Consider the following 20938-nt stretch of genomic DNA (forward strand, 5'->3'; position numbering starts at 1 on the left):
AATAATTCCCATCCTGGGAATACATGTAGAAAATAATGTGAAACATAAGAAAATGATTCATGTAAAAGATGTACACTGCAGCAATATTAATACAAGTGGAAAATGGAAACTAATAAGGAACTAGATAAATTTGGAAAAAAAAGTAATGAATATACTCTTCTACTGATACTAAAAATTGTATAATGAAGCATTATGTTCTATTGTTAAGTGAATGAAGTAGGATTCTCTCACAGTTTATGAGTATCATGTTAAGTATTTATTTTGAAAAAGAGACCATTCGTATTGTACCTTGGATATACCTCAATGGTTCATTCACATTTGAGCAAAGAACAGATGTTAAAAAAAAGTTTTTTTACCCTACAGTTTTAAAAACGACATAATTGTGAAATGGGATAAAGTGCTACCTGTCTAAAAATCAAGAGTCTAATTAAGATACTGACACTGAATTCAGTACTAACAGACTCATGGTTCATAAGGAAAAAGATGTGGCATTTCAATATGTGAATAACAGCTATATTAAGGAGTTGAAACAAATTGCTGGGCTCCAGCATTTATCTAGGAAATATCATTAAGACTACAGTTTGTGAAAAATTATGTAGGTTTTGGTGGTCTACAACTTAAGCTCAATCAAGACAGGTGTCACCAAAATCACTGCAAGAAACAAGGACAGTTATTGCTAAAAAGTGATAGTGAAAAGTATTTTAACCCATTTCTGCAAAATTTAATGGTCACATGGACAACAGCTAAAAATAAATTGCCATAGCTGCTGAATGAGATGAGTTTTTAGGGAAAACTATAAATTCCTATACAGGATTTCCTCATAGGCATTCTGGGGGTTGCCTAGTGTGTTAGGAGGGTTTAGATACTTTATTTGTTTCTAGAGTAGTAATTACAGGACTAAGCTTTTCAAACAATGTTCACAGATAAAGAAAGTATCCCTTGTTCTTAAATGTTATTCATTAAAAAAAAAACTTTGCTTACAAACTTTTATTGTTATCCTTTGTAAGAAAAGTTTATTGTAGAAATATTAGAAAATTAAAAACATGCAAAACAAAAATATCTGTTATCCTATCACTGAGAATAACCATTTTTGATATATATCCTTCAAGGCTTTCTATGTTTTTGTGTGTGTGTATGTGCTTATGTATCTGTACCTATATTATATACACATAAATTTCCATATACATACCTCTATATCTATCTGTCTATCTATTGGCTAAAAGTAAACTCCATCAGTTTTCAATGATGAGCTTTTGTGCACTTGGAAATGTCTTTTCTGAGGGCATAAAGAAGAGTGAAAACAGGAGACTTCTTCAGGGGAATGAAATATAAAAACTTCCTAGAAATTATGCTAGACCTAGACATTTCTCCTTGAGGCGAAGTGTCAAAGCAGTCTGTTTTTACAGCCAATTAATGTGCTACTGGCATTTGCACAAAGAAGGGGCACAGTGACAAGCGAAAAGCATCTTCCTGGCCTCTCTTGGCTTTTGTATTTCAGATCGGACTTCTCTAGCTACATTCCGAATGCAAGAGATGACACAGGGCAGAAAAGCAAACATCACAAAAATAATGGGGCACAACATAGGGTGACGAAGAGGATCTGCATGGAAGCTTTTGTGTTTGGCATCTGCAGGGAAATTAGTCTTCTGGCTTTTGCTGAAGGAATGAATGGTCAGCTGCTTACAGCATGGACCCTCAGCACAGCGAGAGCCTGCCCCACATGGAGAAGATGTTTTCACAAAACCCGGCTGCAGCAGACTTTGTGCATGTATATCTACACACAGGAGTCTCTCAGCTGGCCTATGTGCCTCCACGCTTGCCCTGGGTCCAGTCTCTTCTCTATGCTGCAGCCAGGTTGAAGGGATCTTCCCAAACTGCTCATGAGAGCATATCACTTTATTCCTTCGGTTGCTCCCCATTGCTCTTTGGGTAAAATCTCAGCTCCTTAATATGGCTCCAAAAAAACCTGGCATGAGCTGGCTTCTGCTTACCTCTCCAGCCCCATCTCCCTCTCACAGTTTATTTTCCACTCATACTTGACGCTTTGAGGTCTTTACAAAGGGATCAAAGACTTCTCACACAGTGTTCCTTTTGTCTAGCCACATATCTCCTAGTTGACCTCCAAAGTTCAGCTGACAAATCGTTTCTTCAGGGAGGCCTTCCCAGATTCTTAGGACATGTTAGGGCCTACTGTTATACATTTACATTGTTCCCCAAACCTAGCCTGTCATAATGCTCTCTCCCTTTTATTGGTATTACTTGTTTTACTGGCTCTTTTCCCTGACAGCTCAGGGAGGGGAGGGATGTATCCACCTTGTTTACCACCAAATGCAGTGATTAGTACATGGTTAGGTTCTTCATAATCATTTGCTAGGAGGGAAAAAAGAGGAATGCACAAGTAAGAGTGATCCTTTGTATCTTTGGTAGTATATTCACTACAGTTGCTATTAAAAAGACTTTGTGGCTCCATGGGAACAAGCTAATCAATGTACTTTTTCTTAATTTCATTTGATGTGCCATTTATTTTGAAAATTGCACAAGTTAGTTCTTTGTAATTACATTTCCTATACCTGACTTCTTGTTGAGCTTTCCTGATGATTGTTTTCATGCTGAGTACTGATGCATGACCCTTCCTTACCAGTAATTTGGTGTTATTTATAATATAGCTCCTGATTATCAGATTAATTTATTCCAATAGGCTTGGGCTTTAAAATTTACTTTTATTTTGCCTATTTCATTTATACCCTCCAAATGGCATGTTCATATATATATATATATATATATATATGGCAGTACCCAAAATAAATGATTTTCATTTGCCCCCTACCTTTTCAACATGAAGGTAACTGAGGAGATTAATTTTACTGAGTGACAAGTGCTGCATGGTGTGTACGGTTGACTCCTAAATTGTTGAGTTAGCTTCCTGTATCTTTTTCATTTTTGATATCTGACAATCCTCTATATTACTACATTAAGATTCAGGAATTACTTGTAATAGGCAGAGTTCTATAATTACATACAGTAGAAGTCAACTAGTGGACAAAATCCCTTATTTACAAGCAGTGTGCAATCTCAAGCAGAGCTGGCTAGTCAGCATGAGAGCTGCCAGGCTACAAGACATCCCTTCAACATTTATAATCACTACTTCTCCATTTCATAATATTCACTTAGACAAAGGTTCTACCGGAATATTTGATAATATGTGGTTTTACAAGGTTCCTGTGCTTGATATGGGAGTACAAGGTTGAAACCTGAATGTTTTAGGCTTTTTGTCTACAATGTCTGGAAAGAACTCTATCATTTGGGCCTTTCCATGGGTGGCCAAGATCCTTGTCACCCCACTCTATACAAATATATCCTTTTTCATTTGTAAGAGGTAGTGCTTTCCCCCTTGTATAATCAATAGGCTCCTTTTAAAAGATTTGAAGACAACTGAAAGGCAATGAATTACATATGGATTTTGGTTTGGGAAGTTACCTGATCTTCCCGGGATGTTCCTTTCTTTGGCTGCTGCTTCCTCAAAGCTTCATACTTTTGCTTTTCTCTTCTGTATTCTGCAACAGCACCATCTGGAGCAAGCTCTTCCTCTGAAGAGTAAGAGAATATAACCTTAGGATAAATAGTAAAAAGACTCGATGGATTCACATTAATATCTACATTCATATCAATATCTACATTCATATCACAGAAGAGGAAGTCAGAATCTAGGACTGGTTTTCCTCCATTTAATTTAAAAATCAAAGCAATAAGCTCTATCAGCTCCACAACTAAGTCCTAGATTAGAAAGTGACTGATGTTAATTTATCAACCAATTTTAAAAACATCTTTCTTATACATTGTACCACTGTAGTTGTTCTTATTTGTACTTATTTGATTATAAAATCACCCATCTATCTCACTTTTAAACAATTAAGGTTTTCCTAAAAGTCAGCAATGCCATTTTACATTATTTCCTTGCCTTATACAATCCAATTTTTTAATACTGGTTGATTTTCCAATTACCTGCCATGTTTGTTCCACAGTTAAAACAACAACACTAATTTAAACAACAAACAACTTTAATTTGATGGCATAATAAAAAATAAATATGTCTAAGAAATAAGTCAGGATAGTTACTAGAAACAAAAATAACATTTACTAAATTAGAAATTAGAAAACAAGTCTATAGATTTGATTCTGCAATAATTCCATATGAAGATTATTTAACATATACTTTTAAAGAACAATTTTGCCTCAAGAAAACAAGTACTAACATTTTACAATACCTTATATGTATATGCATTAATGGAAATTTTATTCTTAAAAAAAAACCAGCCTATCTCTTTTGGTCTTGGGCTAGCAAACCAAGATGAGCAAGATGTAATCAGCACAAGTAATCTTTCTATTCAAGCCTTAGTTTGTTTACCTCTTTGCTACCTAGTTTGAAGAATGGTATTAATGTGGAATGTATTAACAACCTGCCATTTTGTTCAAGAGATTTTCTAACTAAAAAAAAAAAAGTGTCAACTAAGAATCAAGTAACTTTTTATGGTTACCTAATATGATTTTGAAGCTGGTCAAAGGATAAAAAAGGGTTCAAATATGTGGGATAGATAAGTTCTAGAGATCTAATGTATAGCATGGTGACTATAGTTAATAATACTGTGTTGCATATTAGAAATTTGCCAAGAGAGTTGATTTTAAGTATTCTTAACACACACACACACACACACACACACATGAATGGTAACTATGCAAGGTGATGGATATGTTAATTAGCTTGATTGTGGTAATCCTTTCATAATGGCTTATCTAGTTCTTGGCCTTCTGAGATATTTAATTGCCTTGTTTAAGGATGTTTTCCCCCCTCTTCCTGATTTTCTTTCTAATCAAAATGTATAGGCAAACAGCTTCAGGTGGACTGGTTTTTCATTTATATACCTCTGTGATACCAGTATTAAGCCTCCTAAGGTTCTATTTGGACTGCAAAGAAATTGTAACCCAAACATTTTTACATGGTACATACAGTCAAATACAATGACATCTGTTGCACAAACCCAAATGTGTGAAAAATCTGGTCAACTTTTCTACTTCCCAACTGGGACTATCATATTAATATAAAGTGCTTCTTTTTAGTGTATGATCACAGCACATTCATTTTGCATGTTTTCATTTCTCAGCAGTATGCTCAGAGTAATTTCCTTAGCTCTATATTTCTGTTCACTGACTCTCTGTTTAGTTGTATCTAATCAGTTTTTCAGACATAAACTGAGTCATTGATTTTAATAATTATATTTTTTATTTCTAAATATTCTACTTGGTTCTTTTTCAAATTCACTCACTCTTTTTTTGATAGCCTTAGTCTTTTACTATGATTTTTATTCCTTTAAAAATCTCTTTAATTTTTTAAAACATGTTTGTTATGTTGTATCTTTCAGATTGCTTTTGGGGATTCTTCTGTTAAGTCTCTTTCTCCCTAGAGTGATTGTCTCTCATTGTGTTTTCTAATTTTTTATTGTAAGTTTATCTTTGGCTAGAGCTGGATTTCTATGATGTTCCATAGGAATCCTAGGCACCTAGATTGTTGTAAGAGTTCCTAAAGGGAATTTTTGAATTTGTTTCTACCAGGAAATTAAAGAGTTCTATTGATCCAGAGCCATTTTATTTTTCAGATTAATTATTGGCATAGGATTCCTGAACCATATATAGCCTTTATAGCCGTGCCTGGTAGAGGTTTAGAGTTTTGATTTTTATGAGAGACTTATTAAACATATTTTCTTCCTAAACACAGCTTTGAAAAATGACAAGCTTCTTTGTGGTTTTCCTGACCAGGTAGACAACTTTTCTAGTTTCCACCTCTCTTGACTCAAGGCTACATCTCTGTCCATGTGAGATTAAAACCCCAGCCTCTAGCTACTAGAGCCTACATCTGGTTCTAATATCCTCCTGGGCAACTATTGTATCAACTTGCCCACTGAATAGCTCTGGTTATGCTTTCCCTGTATTCCTGGGACCCAAGAATTCCTTTTCTTCCTTTCTTACCTTCTCTTTCTCTCTCTCTCAAGCTTAACTAAGTACTTAAATTAGGCTGGGTCATATTTTTATACAGCATTTCTATATATTTTTAGGAAAAGGAAGTTCTGCGTTAACTCAGTCCATGTTGCCAGAACAGGAAGTAGCACATTCATTTCTCATGTTCTTGAATCCCCCTGAATAAACAAAATTGAATAAGTGACTGGATGATTTTAGTGACATAAAACTGGCTCAAAAAATACACAAGGAGTTTGAAAAATTCAGTTTCTCTTGGGTCAGAGTGCTCTATTTTTACTTTTCTTATAAAATTCAATATACACTGGATGATAACTCATAAATAATAATGATGTAGTATGATGACTGTTTGTCATTAACTGAAATTTCTCTAAAACATATGCTAAAAAAATAGGAATGAAGAATTGGGGGGAAACATTTACTAAGGACTTCCTATTATGTTATGCACCATGCTAAGGTGCCTTAATTATCCATGAAAAATATCTATAAACCTACTTTACAAATGAGGAAACAAGATAGGACCACAATTAGAATATAGTAAGGCTGGGATTTGAGTCCAGGTCTTTATGATACTAAAGGCCCACACTGTGCCCTACTGTCTTCTATTAAAACTTTGGTTCAGAAAAGAAAATTTACTAAGTGTTCCCCATACGTTTGGCACTCCGAGAAATGCTGTGAAAGATATCTAAAATATATTTGATAAAGGATTTTTGTTCTAGAAGGTAATCTAAGGGGTGAAATGAGCGCAGCATATATGAAAATACTTAAGAAATCAAGCTGTTGAGTATAAATATCAAAAGGCTGATTCTTGGATAGAATACCAACTTTCTAGTGGGCTTAAAGATGATCTATGTTATAGTGTTAGAATAAAATGTTTAAAGTATTCTGGCTATCTCTGAGATAAAATAAGGTAATATATTTGAAAGGGCTTGGTGAAGAAAATGTCCAACATCAATATAACCATCAATTTACCACAGGAGCATCAATTTATTAGAGCACCAGAACTAGAAATTAACTTGAAGATATTCTAATATAACTCCTCAGTTTACAGGTGAGGTCACCAAGGTCCAGGTAAGTGAGTTACTTAGCTAGGATCCCATGCAGAATAGCAGCAGAGCCTGGGCTAAAACCTGTGTTCTGACTCTTGGTTTAAGTGACAACCTGTAAAGAGACTGAGGTTAATTTCTATACTTTTGCCTCTGTATATTATAAAGAATGTTTCTAACCCTTCTCTTAGGAGCTAGTCAGAAACTTAATTATTGCTCCACTTGAATTCTTTGTTACAAAACCTTTTTTGTTCCAAGCATAAAGGAGTGATGACTATTCAACTATAGGTTACTTAGCTAATGAACCAATGGTATCCATCTACAAATCTCATTTTATAGATAAAAGGGCTTATACCCTCTACTGTCTCAGGACCAGAGCTCAAAAACCTAACACCTCCAAGTAGCTCAACATTCATTCATAAGAAAAAAAAAAATTTACTGAATGATTATTATGTGTTGGAAAATGCTAGTAACTGCTTATAAATGGTTTAAAATAGATCTAGACCAACTATTTCAAGGAAAATTTTAAAAAATTCCCATAATAAATGAAAACTCTTATATAAATAAAAGTAATGTGTTAGTGAAAATTTAGCAAACAGCATTTAAAAACAAAAGGGATACACTTTAATGAATAGAGAAAAATATCAATGCTACTTATATGTAGCTATTATCTCATCAGATTTTCTGGAAGCTACAAAGCATGTTTTTATCAAACTTTAGATACATCAGCTCTTCAATTAATTCTAGGAAAAGTACCAGACTTGAAAATAGCTAATATGATAGCTAACAGTTCAAGTTATTTACTATGTGCCAGATATTAGTATCTGATTTACTTGTTTAATCCTCAAAATCAACATTAGCCCCTTCTGCCAATAAGAAAACTAAGGCAGTATGAGGTTAAATAATTTCCTTATCTCAGGGATTATGAACACAGGGATATAAACCCATGTAGTCTGACTTTAAGTACAAGTTCACAACCAGCTTGGCTATTTCTTTTTCATGTCTGAGACACAAGAAAACTTAGAAGAAAATATTCCAATTTGACATAAAAATGCATCAGGTCACCAGCTGGATGTATCCTGATGAAATAAAATCCTACCAAAAAAGGCCCTACATACCTTCCAGGCTATAATAAATAGGAAGTGCAGTCTGCCAAAGTGTGGGTTTATATAAATAATATCTACCTAGAAAGAATCCTTTATGGCTGTTTCTTGATTCTCCTTAATTGAATATTTTCCCCTCATCTGAACCTTTAAACACTTTGTAGCTTCTATCACACCATATTGTAACAGCCACTTTGTACTGCCCCATAGGACACACACGGCAGGGACTGTGCTGTTTGTGGCCTAGCATTTACCTTGTACTCAATAAAGTATGTACTCAATAAAAAGTAGCTGAATGGACAATGAACAGATTGATCATATTTAGATCTTAAATTACAATAGTGTCCACAGTTGCCTTACTGCTCTTGCTGTATGGACTGGGGGCTTGCACAAACTTTGGGAACCTACCATAAAAATACTTTTTCAATAGATAATTGCCCATTGAGTTGAGTTTTAAGGAATTTGACAATTTCTGACACTTACTTAAATAGAAGAGAGAGGAGCAGGAGAAGTCAACTTTAAGCTGTTACCCCTGATTAAGGCTCCTGGAGCACTGAGCTTTCTGGGTAGAAGCCTGTGAGACTTGCAGCCATTCACTGAAGCTCTATCATCTCCTTGAGGAGCTACAGGGGATAAACTACACATCCACCTCATCCCCCCAGCCCAGTCAGAATGCCTTTTTGGTTTGTTTTATTAAGAAAATCCATTATGGAAATAATAATGGAATATTCTGTGACATTAAAATAAGAGCCTATACACAATCCATTCTTTATTGTAAAGAATTATAATCCACACTATTTATTGAGTGATTGGAGGCTGAACTTGTAGCAATTTTGTTTTAAAATAATTGGAAGTTACTTAGATGATATCTTTAAAAAGTGAGTAAGAAGAAAGCTGGTCTCTTTAGCCAATGAAACTGCCAGAATAAAAATTTATTCACAACAAATAAATTATTTAATGAAAATGTCTATATGCACATTTAAAAACACTAGGCAGAAGCTTGGGCAAACACTAGGCTAAAAGTCTATAATTTTTTTCTGTATATGAATTAAAATAAGAAATCTAGGATTTTAATTCATTTTATTTAACCAATTTTTATTTTCAGCATATTTTTTATTCCACAAATCAAACAATACTGGCTCCATCTGGTGGTCAAGATAAGTCTCTAGCATTAGATGAAAATTAGTCAAAAATGGTTAAATAATTTAGGGAACATCTGAAGTATGCTTCAGCATTGAACAGTGAACATCAAAGTATGCTTCAGCACTGCACACTGGTTAAATGGAAGTCAGCCTACATTTACATGGAGCTTCTATTTTTCTTCCATTTGTTTATCCTAGCTTCATTGCTTCATGTAATTTGGGGGCTTAAAGTAATTCTCAAAATAAAGTAATACAGAATATTTCCCTTTGTGTTTTTATATTAGCTGGCTTGAGAAATGTGAAGGTAACAAGTTGTAATACAGTTAAATTTATCCAAAGATTTTCAGATTGTATTCCATTTTGGACTATAAACCACAAAAACACTGATTTTCAGCTGTATTTTCCATTAGATACTTCCAGAAGGGGTAGCATGTAAAAATATATGAGAGTTCATATCTAGGGGTTCTGTGTATTTATATTCTACTGGCAGCTTAATTTTCAAATTCAGTATGAAAGGAGAAGGTCCAGAATCACAACACAAAATATTCAGTACTAATAAGCTTAGGCAGCAATAACTGCTCATTTTACAGATGAAAAAACAGGTTCAGAGAGGTTAAGTGTGTTAAGCTGGGAATATCAGAAACCAGATTATCTGACAAGTCAATGTTGTTTCCTCTCTACAAGCACTACTATGTGTATTTTCTCTTTGCAGTGCAAAATCACTCCACATATATTTCATTACAATCTAAAAATCACTTTTTCCCTTAGTAGTTCCCTTAATATTTTGTCTTAAGCTATTAGAAATTTTTAAAAACTTGTTTTAAAGCTCCATTCCTATCCAAATACAAAATTGAACTTTTTGTTTTTCAGAGCATATTGCTTCGTTGAGCTTATAATTCAAATAGCAGTCATGTTAGTAATAACTTTGTCATAATAGCTTATAACTTTGTCATAAATAAATTACCACAGTTTTATACTAAATGAACTTAAGTGAAGAGATGAAGAGAACTTAGTTCATTAAAGAAGGTTCTGAACACTGAACATTAAATTAGGCTTAATTGGCTTATCTTTTACTAGTAAAGTTTTTCACTATAGAGATTATCGATAAGCTTTGTATCAGATGTTTCTTCATTCTTCTTAATAATGACCATAAGAACCAATTACGTTATGTAAATGATCCCTAAGAATTACAGAGGGACAGAGCTGGCTTTTCCTCTGGGGGCTCCAGCTTTCCACCTGTCAGCTGTAGTCTGTTGTTCCTGTTCAAATTTACCTCATTCTCCCTCACACAGACCTCAGGACTAGCACACAGGTTGATTGATGTTGCCCCCAGGTCCCTCAACAGAGCACACTTTGTACTTCTCCAGATGGTGTGATCCACAATTCTTGTAGTTTGATGGCCATTTTGACAACATCCCTATGTTGCCCTCTCATACTGGATGTAGAAACTACAAATTATATACTTTGTATTGTAGCAATAAGAAAAAAAATACAACATTCTTTAAGATAAAAAGATTTCATGAAGTCAATTAGGGAGGATAATAAAGAAAGAATTGTTACTTGACAACATCCCTATGTTGCCCTCTCATACTGGATGTAGAAACTACAAATTATATACTTTGTATTGTAGCAATAAGAAAAAAAATACAACATTCTTTAAGATAAAAAGATTTCATGAAGTCAATTAGGGAGGATAATAAAGAAAGAATTGTTACCTAACACTGCCTAAGGCTATGATTCGCTTAGCCTATTCAATACTGCAGAATATCTGTGTTCCTAACAGTACTTACAGGAGGGTTCTATTGTTTTGTAGTGAGGTATTTTTCTCCAAGTAGTTAGAAAAGTTTACAAAAACAGTCCTTAAATACTTGCACGTGTAGTATGGCAGGAACATTCTTATATCCTCTGTAACTGAGGCAACTAAAGTAATAAAGTGGTTCTATAATACAAGTACAACCAATATTACCAGCACTATCGCCATTTTTTAGGATGTAGCATGTGTGAGACAATACTAAAAACTCTGTGGCTGCTTTCTCACTTAATTCTGTAACAATAGAAGGGGTATTATCATCTCTATTTTATGCATGAGGAAACAGAGGTTCAGAGAGGTTAAGTATCTTGCCCAATATTATAGGCTAATAAATGATAGAGCAATGATTTGAAATCAGGCCTGTTAAACTTCAAATTCCATGCATTTTTGATTCCAGTACACTGCAAACTGTAACGGGAAGGGAGGGCAATATTATTTAAGGGAGTGAGGGAAAGAAAGGCAGTTTCTGATGTTAAGGAGCTTATAGGCTGGAAAAGCGATAATGAGATAACACCTCACACCAGTCAGAATGGCTGCTACCCAAAAGACAAAGAGTAACAAGTATTGGCCAGGATATGGGGATAAGGGAACCTTTCTACACTGTTGGTAGGAATGTTAATTGGTGCAGCCACTGTGGAAAGCGGTACAGAGGTTCTTCAAAAAATTAAAAACAGAAATACGATATGACCTAGCAATTCCACTTCTGGCAATTTATTCAAAGAAGACAAAATCACTAATTCAAAAAGATATGGGCACACCTATGTTCACTGCAGCATCTTTACAATAGCAAAGATAGGGAAGCAACTCAAGTGTCCATCAATAGATGGATGAATAAATAAGATGTGGTACATATATACATAATGGAATGTTATTCAGCCAAAAAAGGGAGGAAATCTTACCATTTACAACAACATGGATGACCTAGAGGGTATTATGCTGAGAGAAATAAGCCATGCAGAGAAGGACAAATATCATATAATTTTACTTATTTGTGGAATCTAAAAAACAAAACAAACAAAAAAGAAATAGACCACAAACATAAACAACAGACTGTTAGTTACCACAGGAAGTAGGGTGGAGAGATGGGTGAAAGAGGTGAAGGGGATAAAAGGTAGTGACTGCAAATTGTAAAATAAGTTATTCTTAGGAAAGGAAGTACAACTGGAGAATATAACCAATAATATTGTAATATCTTGGTATGCTAATGGGGTAACTACACTTACTGTGGCAAACTCTAGTAATGCATGTAATTATCAAGCCACTGTTGTACAGAAGAAACCAATATTATATAGAAGCTTTATTCCAATTAAAATAAACAAAGTTGTTTTTGCTGTAAAAAAGAAAAAAAAAGAGAGAGAGCGAGATCCTGATAAAGTACTTAGGAAATTCATGCTGAGTAAGGAGAGGGCAAGTTGGCAGGAAGAAGTGGCAGTGTAACTAACTGGGCCTCAAAGGAGAAACCCCATGGCAGGTGTGGGAGACATCAGAACCAAAGCATGAAGGCAACATAGTGCAGTACGCACATGAGGAGGAAAAGTGTTTTGTGAAAATGAATAATGAGGGAATGAAATGGAGAATAAGAAAAGTAAGATAAAACTGATCATTAAAGTAATGAATTTGAACTTTATTCGGTAAGCAATGAGCAGCCACAGTTTATCATCTTACAGGTACTAAGTTTATAAGTGTTTGTGAACCTTTAAAACTAAATTAAGTGTGTTGAACCACCCTAAATATGTGCAATGATTTGAAAGCACCATGCCATTATTTCTGGCTCTGATGTCAGAAACTTTTACCTGCGTGGACCACGTTCTCTACTATAGGGACAAAAATTCTGGTTCAGATTTCACCCCTCTTCTCCAATCCCCATCTTAGATGAATGATATCTCTAATAAGCTTAATTTTGAGATGAGGTGAGGGTAGGAAAAAGTCATTAAAATATGTTCATCTGAAGTCAACCTGTGTCCAAATGTGCTTCTGGAACATGGGGTTGGAGGATGAGTTGAATGGGGATTATTTTGTTCAATCTCAGTGGTAATGCTGTGAATTGTAGGCCAGCTCCCAGTCTGCTTAATTTGGCTTCCAGCTACCGTCATATTACTTATGCCATATTTTATTTTATTTTTTAAGGAAACAATGCTTTGCAGTTTTATAGTGGAAAGAATACTGTACAGAATTCTGACTCCTCAAATCTACTGTTTAAGTTAGGGTGAGTACTAAATATCTTTAATGCTTTGGTTTTTCATTTGCAAAAATGGAAACTATAATACTTGTTTAATCTATTCTCAGGACTGTTATAGAACTAAATGTAATAAGGCATGTGACAAGACTTTGTAAACTATTCATGTTATATAAATACGAGGTATTATTATTTGGCAATGAATACAGGGCACCATATTTTATGTCCATAGCTACTTTATGGTTATGCTTCCTTTAAACAATGAGATCTCATTTGAAGAAGCAAAGAGTAGATACAATATTTTTCATTTTATTAACATATTTGAATAAAAAACATTTCTGTATATTAAATCATACTTTCAAAGCACCAACAAAACTTGTAATTGGAAGAAATGTGGAAAATGCTTTTGTGAAGTGAAGTATCAAACCCTTAATTTATATTTCTACAAATTTGGATGTTCAAATGTAGCATTCGTATCATGAAGCTTAGCTGTAATTCTAAATTTGCTTAAGAATAAGCAGTATCTGCTGGCATGCTGACAGAATGACAATGCCTGGCTACTTCTATCTTCTACCTGTAGCTAACACTTACACAAAAAGTGCTTTCTATGTGCCAGTCTGTATTCTAAGTGCTTCATGCAAAATAACTATTTAAATATAACAGCAAAGTAGCTGCCACTAGAAAGACCAGAGCAGAACACTTGGAAACCTATTCTTTTGGAAAAAGCTGAAAACTGGAAAAGCATGTGATGAGTGAATGTGAGTAAGCTCTGACCATGATAGACACCACAGCTGGACCCAAGAATATGAGTTCCTAGAGGACAGGAACTATCTTGTTATATTCACTATTTCATGTCCAGAGCTTAGATCAGTGCCTATAAGCTTTTAGGCATTTGATGAATATTATTTGAATGAATGAATGAAGATGGTTTTTTTAAAAAACGGAAAGTGATTTTTTTCAGAGGAAAATGGATTTCTACCTAGAGAAAGTAATTGAAAGAGAGAGCGGGGACATGGCAGGGGCAAGCAGAGGAGGCTGAGTAACTGGCCTTCCTTGTCCCAGAGCTGCAATCATCAAAAAAATGATCAGGAAACAACAGAAATATAATACTCATCAAGATGATTCACCAACTAAAATTAAAGTCTCTGGACTCTTATTTTACAAAAACACATTTACTGGAGAAAAGAAAAATTTTTTTTAAGTGCTTCAGTTTTAAAATGCCATAAATTAATCCTTTAGTAAAGAAGGATTATTTGGGTTTGGTTAATTTCATAAACTGAAATCATTACTAAGCAATCTTACACTTTTTTTATTGGTGAAGTGAAAAATTTCTCACCCTCTCATTTTGGATTAGAACATAATTACAGACACATTCTCACTGATTAATTAAAAAAAAATCTTTGGCTTAGTCACAAAACAAAGCCAACACATTGAATGGACTAGATTCAATATTTTGAGTTAGAACTTCACATTCTATTCTCAGCTCCAGCACTCACTGGAGTGAAAGGCTCAATTTGGCTTCACGAATGCTTTGTCTCTATTTTCTTAGATGGTAGACTCAGTATTAACTACTATTGTCTTGAAGACATGAAATGTACTGAATTTATTAGTGTGATATGCTGTTAAAATACCCAAAATAGTAAGTGTGAATAATAGGAAAATAAGCAACCCAATCTTGAGAAATATTTCTGAGGAATACTTAACTAGATTCTATCCCAATAGTCTGCCTGTCAGTGTCTTCACAAGATATCACAGACTAGCAAAGTCTTTGGCTGTGGTAAATATTGCAACCATTTTCTCTTCAATTACAATCAAATCAGTAAGAATAAACATAATTATCTTTTACATATGCCTCATATGGTACCTTGGCACAGAACGGAGTAAAGTGTAAGGGATTTCTCCATGAGTTCTGTCAAGGAACAAAGGACTTATTTTTTATGTGTTTTCCTATAGCAGACATAGCTCCTTAAGTCACTGATAATATTATAACTAAGATGTTCAGCAATAAAGCAGAAAAGAGTGGTAAAAGGAAATTAATACTGCTAATTCTTGGTTGGGATTATTGAAAGGAGCCCAAAGTGTAAGGTTGTTTTAGAGAGAAAATATAGTAATACAGTGTCTAATATTCACTGTCAAATAGCAACAATAAAACTATAGACTTAGATTTTATAGTAAAACTTTTATTCAGTATTATTTCTTAGGTGTTCCAAGAGCATGTAGATATTTTGTTATTAAGTCTTAAATTATGATAATGAGGAAAAGAATAAAAATGGCTGCATGAAAAATTCCACAGCCCTTCTTGCTCTATGTTCCAGAGACAACCTGCAAGATAAAATGTGCCATGCTTTCTCTTATCTCCATGTACTTGCATGCACTGTATTCTCTGTCTGAAAGACCTTTATTCAACTAATTTACTCACCTGAGCTGCAACCTCAAAAATTTGTACAAGTGAGAAGTTTCTAGTGCACAAAATGATCCTCTGAGAGGTGGAAAGAAATTAGAATGTTAGAATGCTATTTATTTTTGTTGTATCTTTTAAGCTATTTTTTTTTTTGGTATATGTTACATATAAAATACAATATTTGTTCAGTGGTACCTACATATAAGTCATAAATACATTAAAAAAATACATATATTGGAAGTGTTCACAATTTATTTTACAACCCAAATGTCCCTCAACTGACAAATGGATAAAATGTGGTCATAAAATGGAATGATATTTGACCACAAAAAGGAATGAAGTACTTGATACAACCTACAACACAGATGAACTTTGGAAACATTATGCCAAGTAAAAGAAGCCAGTCACAAACGGTTACAGGTAGTAAGATTCCATTCATATGGAACGTCCAGAACAGAGAAATGTGTAGAGACGGAAAACAGATTAGTGGCTGCCCAGGGCTTGCGGAGGAGAGGCAGAGTTTGCAGCAGGAGATAGTGAAGGACGCAGGGTTTCTTTTTGAGACATTGAAAATGTTCTAAAATTGTGCTGATAGTTGTAGTTATCTATAAATATACCAAAAACCATGGAATTGCACACTTTAAGTAGGTGAATTGTATGATATTGTATGAATTGTACTGTATCTCAGTAAAACTGTTAGAAATAAAAAAGACTTTATTCTACAGGTATAATAAAACATTTGTGGAAACTACTGGTTTCAATTATTGATGATTCTACTTGGGTGATTGTGTCTAGAAAGATATGTTGCCATTTGCCTTCCCTTTGCTCCTTCAAACCTTTATGAGAATGAATATACACTATGCTATAGTAATAACTGGTAGTTTGTTTCTTTTACCTGCTAACCTACACACCTTACATCCTCACCCACATCACGGGCTAAAATAATTTTCAGGCACCTTAACAAATTAAAAGGAAAAGTAAAATAATAAAATAACTAGGGGAAAATATGGACGAATATTTAAATCATCTTTATCAGATACTTGGGAAGCTTTAAAAACTACTCCCACCTGGATCTCACTTCCAGAGCTTTCGAACTTCCATGTGATTCTATTCTGCAGGAAAGTTTGAGAACCATTGGTTTAGTGATGGAAAGATCAGGAAATGAACTTAAATGATGACTTGAATATTGAAGCAATATTCATTACATACTGAAGACATTTCAGGAAGAGGGAACCATGATACTGAAAGCTGCAGTGGGAAATAGGTGGGCATGCAGACAAACTTACTCTGTATGTAGCACAGGATCCCGAGCAAGAGATGAAACTAGTGTGGCAGGCAAAGTTTAGGTCATTTAGGTAGGCATGTAGGGCCTTGTATGGCACGGGAAGGACTTTATCATGTAGGAAATGAGATGCCACTGAAGAATTTTATGAAGGGGATTGACACATGATCGAATTTGTGTTTAAGAAAAGCCACACACAGAATGTATTGGCAGGAACTGAGATTAGCAACAGAGATCATTTGGCAGCCTGTTAGCAGGTTGTTAAAATAGCCCCACAGAAAAATTGTGGCTGAAATGGTCATGGTAAGACCTAAGGTGCAGACTAGAAACCTGTTGGGAAAGGGGTGGAGTTTGTAAGAGAACAAAGAACAGATTTGTTTTGAGAATACTGCAGTATTTTGAAATCTAAATCTAATTCTATCCACTCAGAAAAACATGCTACCACTAATCCTTCACTGACACATGATAAATGATATTTTTCTCTAAAAATAACTCTAGGTATCTATACAAAACCGTTTCCAAAATAATCATCCCTGAGATTTTGTATTTCACATTCATTTGAAGAAATCTTGAGAAATTTTTAATTTCCTCAGTAAAATAACAAATTTCCCTGAGGTTATAACCTCTACTTCTACAAAGTTTCTTAAAAGAAAAATAAAATCTAAGGAAATCTAAGAAAAAAAAACAAAAAAACCCAATTACATAAAAATTAAAGCTGTCTTGTGAGGTACTACAAGCTCTAATGTGAGATTTCAAAACAGTAAGTCCTTGATCACAGTAAAGCTAGTGGTTTTCAAAGTGAGACTGTTTTTTGATCCTGTTTCATCAAAATTATTTACTATTGATGATTTCTGCCTCATACAGGTTATTTCTTGTATAAAATCAAGGTTTTATAGACTATTAAACTCATGTTACAGAAATTAACATGTGATAAGAATGTGCCCCTCCTCTAGTCAGGCTCATTGTTCATTTCACCTGTCAGGGAAGCTTTCTTGTCTATAGATGTTCTCCCTGCTCTGAATGTCTCTAAATTTTATAGTTGATCTGCATGCCAAATTTAGTACTTGGAATATTGTATGTTAATTATGAATACTGTTTAATTATGACTATTAATTATTAATTCTGTTTGGCTATTAATTATAAAATATCTGTTTCCCATGAATTAGTCTTGTTCTACCCAGCAGAGGCTAATCATTTCAGAGCTAGGAGGAACCATCCTGGGTTTTTTTCTGGGCTGAGCACAGTGTTATTAGACATTTCTTATAAGCCAGTGATTTTGAACTCTTTGGACTGTGACATGTTATAGGAAATGTATTTTTCATTTGAGTTCTACACACATACATGAGTGGTATATAACTAATACTTAAACTGTTTATATAAGGTTGAACTGTACAACATACAACCATCTATTGCTTTGTTTACCTACAAAAATGGCAATTTCATATGATTCAACCAAATATAATGAACAATGATTACTACAGGCGAGGCACTCTGATGCTTTCTGGCCTACGCCATCCCATTAAATAAAAAATACTGCTTTCATGATCCACCAGTGAGGATTTGAAAAACCTACTTCTAACCTTTAACCTACAGGCTAGGCCTGCCCCTACCTTAAGACTTAAGCTAACAGGATAAGAGGATTCTGAGACTCCCAAGTGGACCAGAGCAGCAGCGTAAAGATGAAGCAAGTAATAAAGAAGGTGCAACTGCATGGAAACTCTCTGTGCAGTTAGCAGAACTGGCAAAGATCATATTAATGGACAGATTCAGAAGTTAGAGATTTTGACTAAATTTCTTCTGATTTGACACAACTGAATCAATCACATAATGAAGAGTATGATTCAGCATAGTTACTGGTAATGTTCAGAATAAGGGTTATCCTTTGCGACAGTGACATGTTTTATAAGGCTCTCTCCAAAGTCCTTTCCTGAATCCAAAAAACTACATGTAATGCCAGATTTCTTTCCACAAAGAAGGGAAGCCCATAGGGAATATTTCTGTCTGACACTTCTTTTCTTGCTTTCTATAAGATCAGCATTATGCTAGATGAACTGAAACTTTCCATGCTGCGTAAAATTTTCTAAAAGTGAGGCTTATTCACTTTTGTTAATAACTTGTGAAACAGTACAAATGATAACAGATTGCAGACATTCTGCTTATATTGTGATTAAGCTTTTAGCTTATTAAAAATGATGTTTACATAAAGATCTTGTACAAATGCTTAATTATTAACCATTCTGTCAATGAAAACTAGAAAACATGAGTTCTTATCCAAAGGACTCAACTAAACTATTAATCAGACAGATGCTGAAACATGCATGGGTAAGTGTCACTATCAGCAGCACTAAGGTAAAGCTAAATGAGACTAGACTTCAAACAAGAACAGAGGCATGCAGACTAACATGGGAGCAGTAAAAATACTGTTAGCTTGCTCATTGGTGCTTGTATTATGCGCCTGCATACTACCCCCTCTCATCCTTTACGTTACCAACAACTTTATCTGATGGAGCAGTGTTGACAGTTTGAACTGGTGCCAGCCCTACTGATGAGGAACAAGGTGGAACACTTGCTGGCTGGGAAGAATGTTTCCTTTTTAGGAAGTAGCAGTAAGATGATACATAGAAACATGATTGGAATGGACTATCACAGGCTGCTGATGTAAGAAATGTTTTTAGTTTTTGGAAAACAAAGTATTAAAGCCAAATAAATGGGCAATGTATATAAGAAAGCACTCAAACACTGAGATGAAAAAGATAAATCTTAAAGAAAGAAATAATAATTGGTCACATAGATATACACACTACAATTGAACTAAATTCTAGTTGGTACAAGATTATGTTTGGTCCTTTTGCAACAGCAGATTAAACATAAGAAGAATAGTAAAGACAAGAATAAGTCCTAGTCAGCTGAGAGGCCTGACTACTCACCATGTCAATCAAAAACCACAGGTAACCTATGATGCCAACATACAAAACAGATGGTAAATAAATTACTTGTTTGATTGCAGGAAAGTAAAACTTGAGACAGTTAACTTTTATAATTGTAAAAGCTAGTAAGGGCAAATGGAAACGGTAGTTTCATCAATAAATACCTTTCTTAAACTCAGTGTAGATGTATTCCTTCTCAAGTGTTGGACCAATATAACCCACCTACTTTCATCTGCTCCATCCACAAATCTCACGGTGGAACATAAGGGTAGCTACTCTATCTTCTTCAGTGAATAGTGAACCTTAATATCCATTGTGCTATTCTCCACAACTTTTGTGAACCTGAAAATCTGTTTACCCACAATGCAATGATAAATAATGTGCCTGATATCCTTCAAAAGGAGCCACAAAAATCCAGAAATGTATTTTGAAATGTCAGAGGGAAAATATCACATTCAGGATAGTTTTAGTGCTAGATATTTTGATATATGAATTAATTTTATTGCGTGCCTTATGTAAAATATATACATCTATGGTATATATCTATGTATGTAGACATGGCTAGTTTTCCACTATCTCAGCATAGTTGAATACTTTAAGTAATTCCTTCTAGGTAAAAGAGTTTACAAATATCTTTTTCTCTATTACCAAACAACAACAAAAAAGGTGACAATCATGCCTACTCACTTTACTTAACTAATTAAAAATAAATTTATTTAGCATTAGAATATTTTGCTGTGGTTCTGGCTTGAATAGTTGTTGAAAGAGATAATTTCTGGTGGGGAAGAGAAGGTAACAACATGGGCAAAATATGGAGGAATCTGATGGTAAAGCAATACATTCTGCAATCCATTGTGTAAAAAGTACAACTGCAATAAATATGATAGTAGCAACTAATTTGTCAATTATTAAAAAAGTACTTTAATCCAAGATACAGAAAATAATATAATCTTAAATATACAGTGCTTTTGATTTTTTTTTTTCATTTTGAGATGACAGTCAAAAAGTAAAGGCAGATTCATAA

At 34.3% G+C, this 20938-nt stretch overlaps 1 protein-coding gene across 4 annotated transcripts in view; it reads right to left on the reverse strand.

Annotated features, from left to right (window-relative positions):
- Positions 1-20938, reverse strand: part of CWC27 (CWC27 spliceosome associated cyclophilin) — a 201421-nt gene that overhangs the window by 39338 nt on the left and 141145 nt on the right. For all 4 annotated transcript variants that reach the window (XM_057494890.1, XM_036887715.2, XM_036887716.2 and 1 more), the window contains exon 12: positions 3478-3587. In XM_057494890.1, coding sequence (XP_057350873.1) covers positions 3478-3587 — 110 coding nt within the window. The remainder of the gene's footprint in view (positions 1-3477; positions 3588-20938) is intronic.

Source organism: Manis pentadactyla, chromosome 2 (genome assembly GCF_030020395.1).
Source record: "Manis pentadactyla isolate mManPen7 chromosome 2, mManPen7.hap1, whole genome shotgun sequence".
In the NCBI taxonomy this organism is placed as follows: Eukaryota; Metazoa; Chordata; class Mammalia; order Pholidota; family Manidae; genus Manis; species Manis pentadactyla.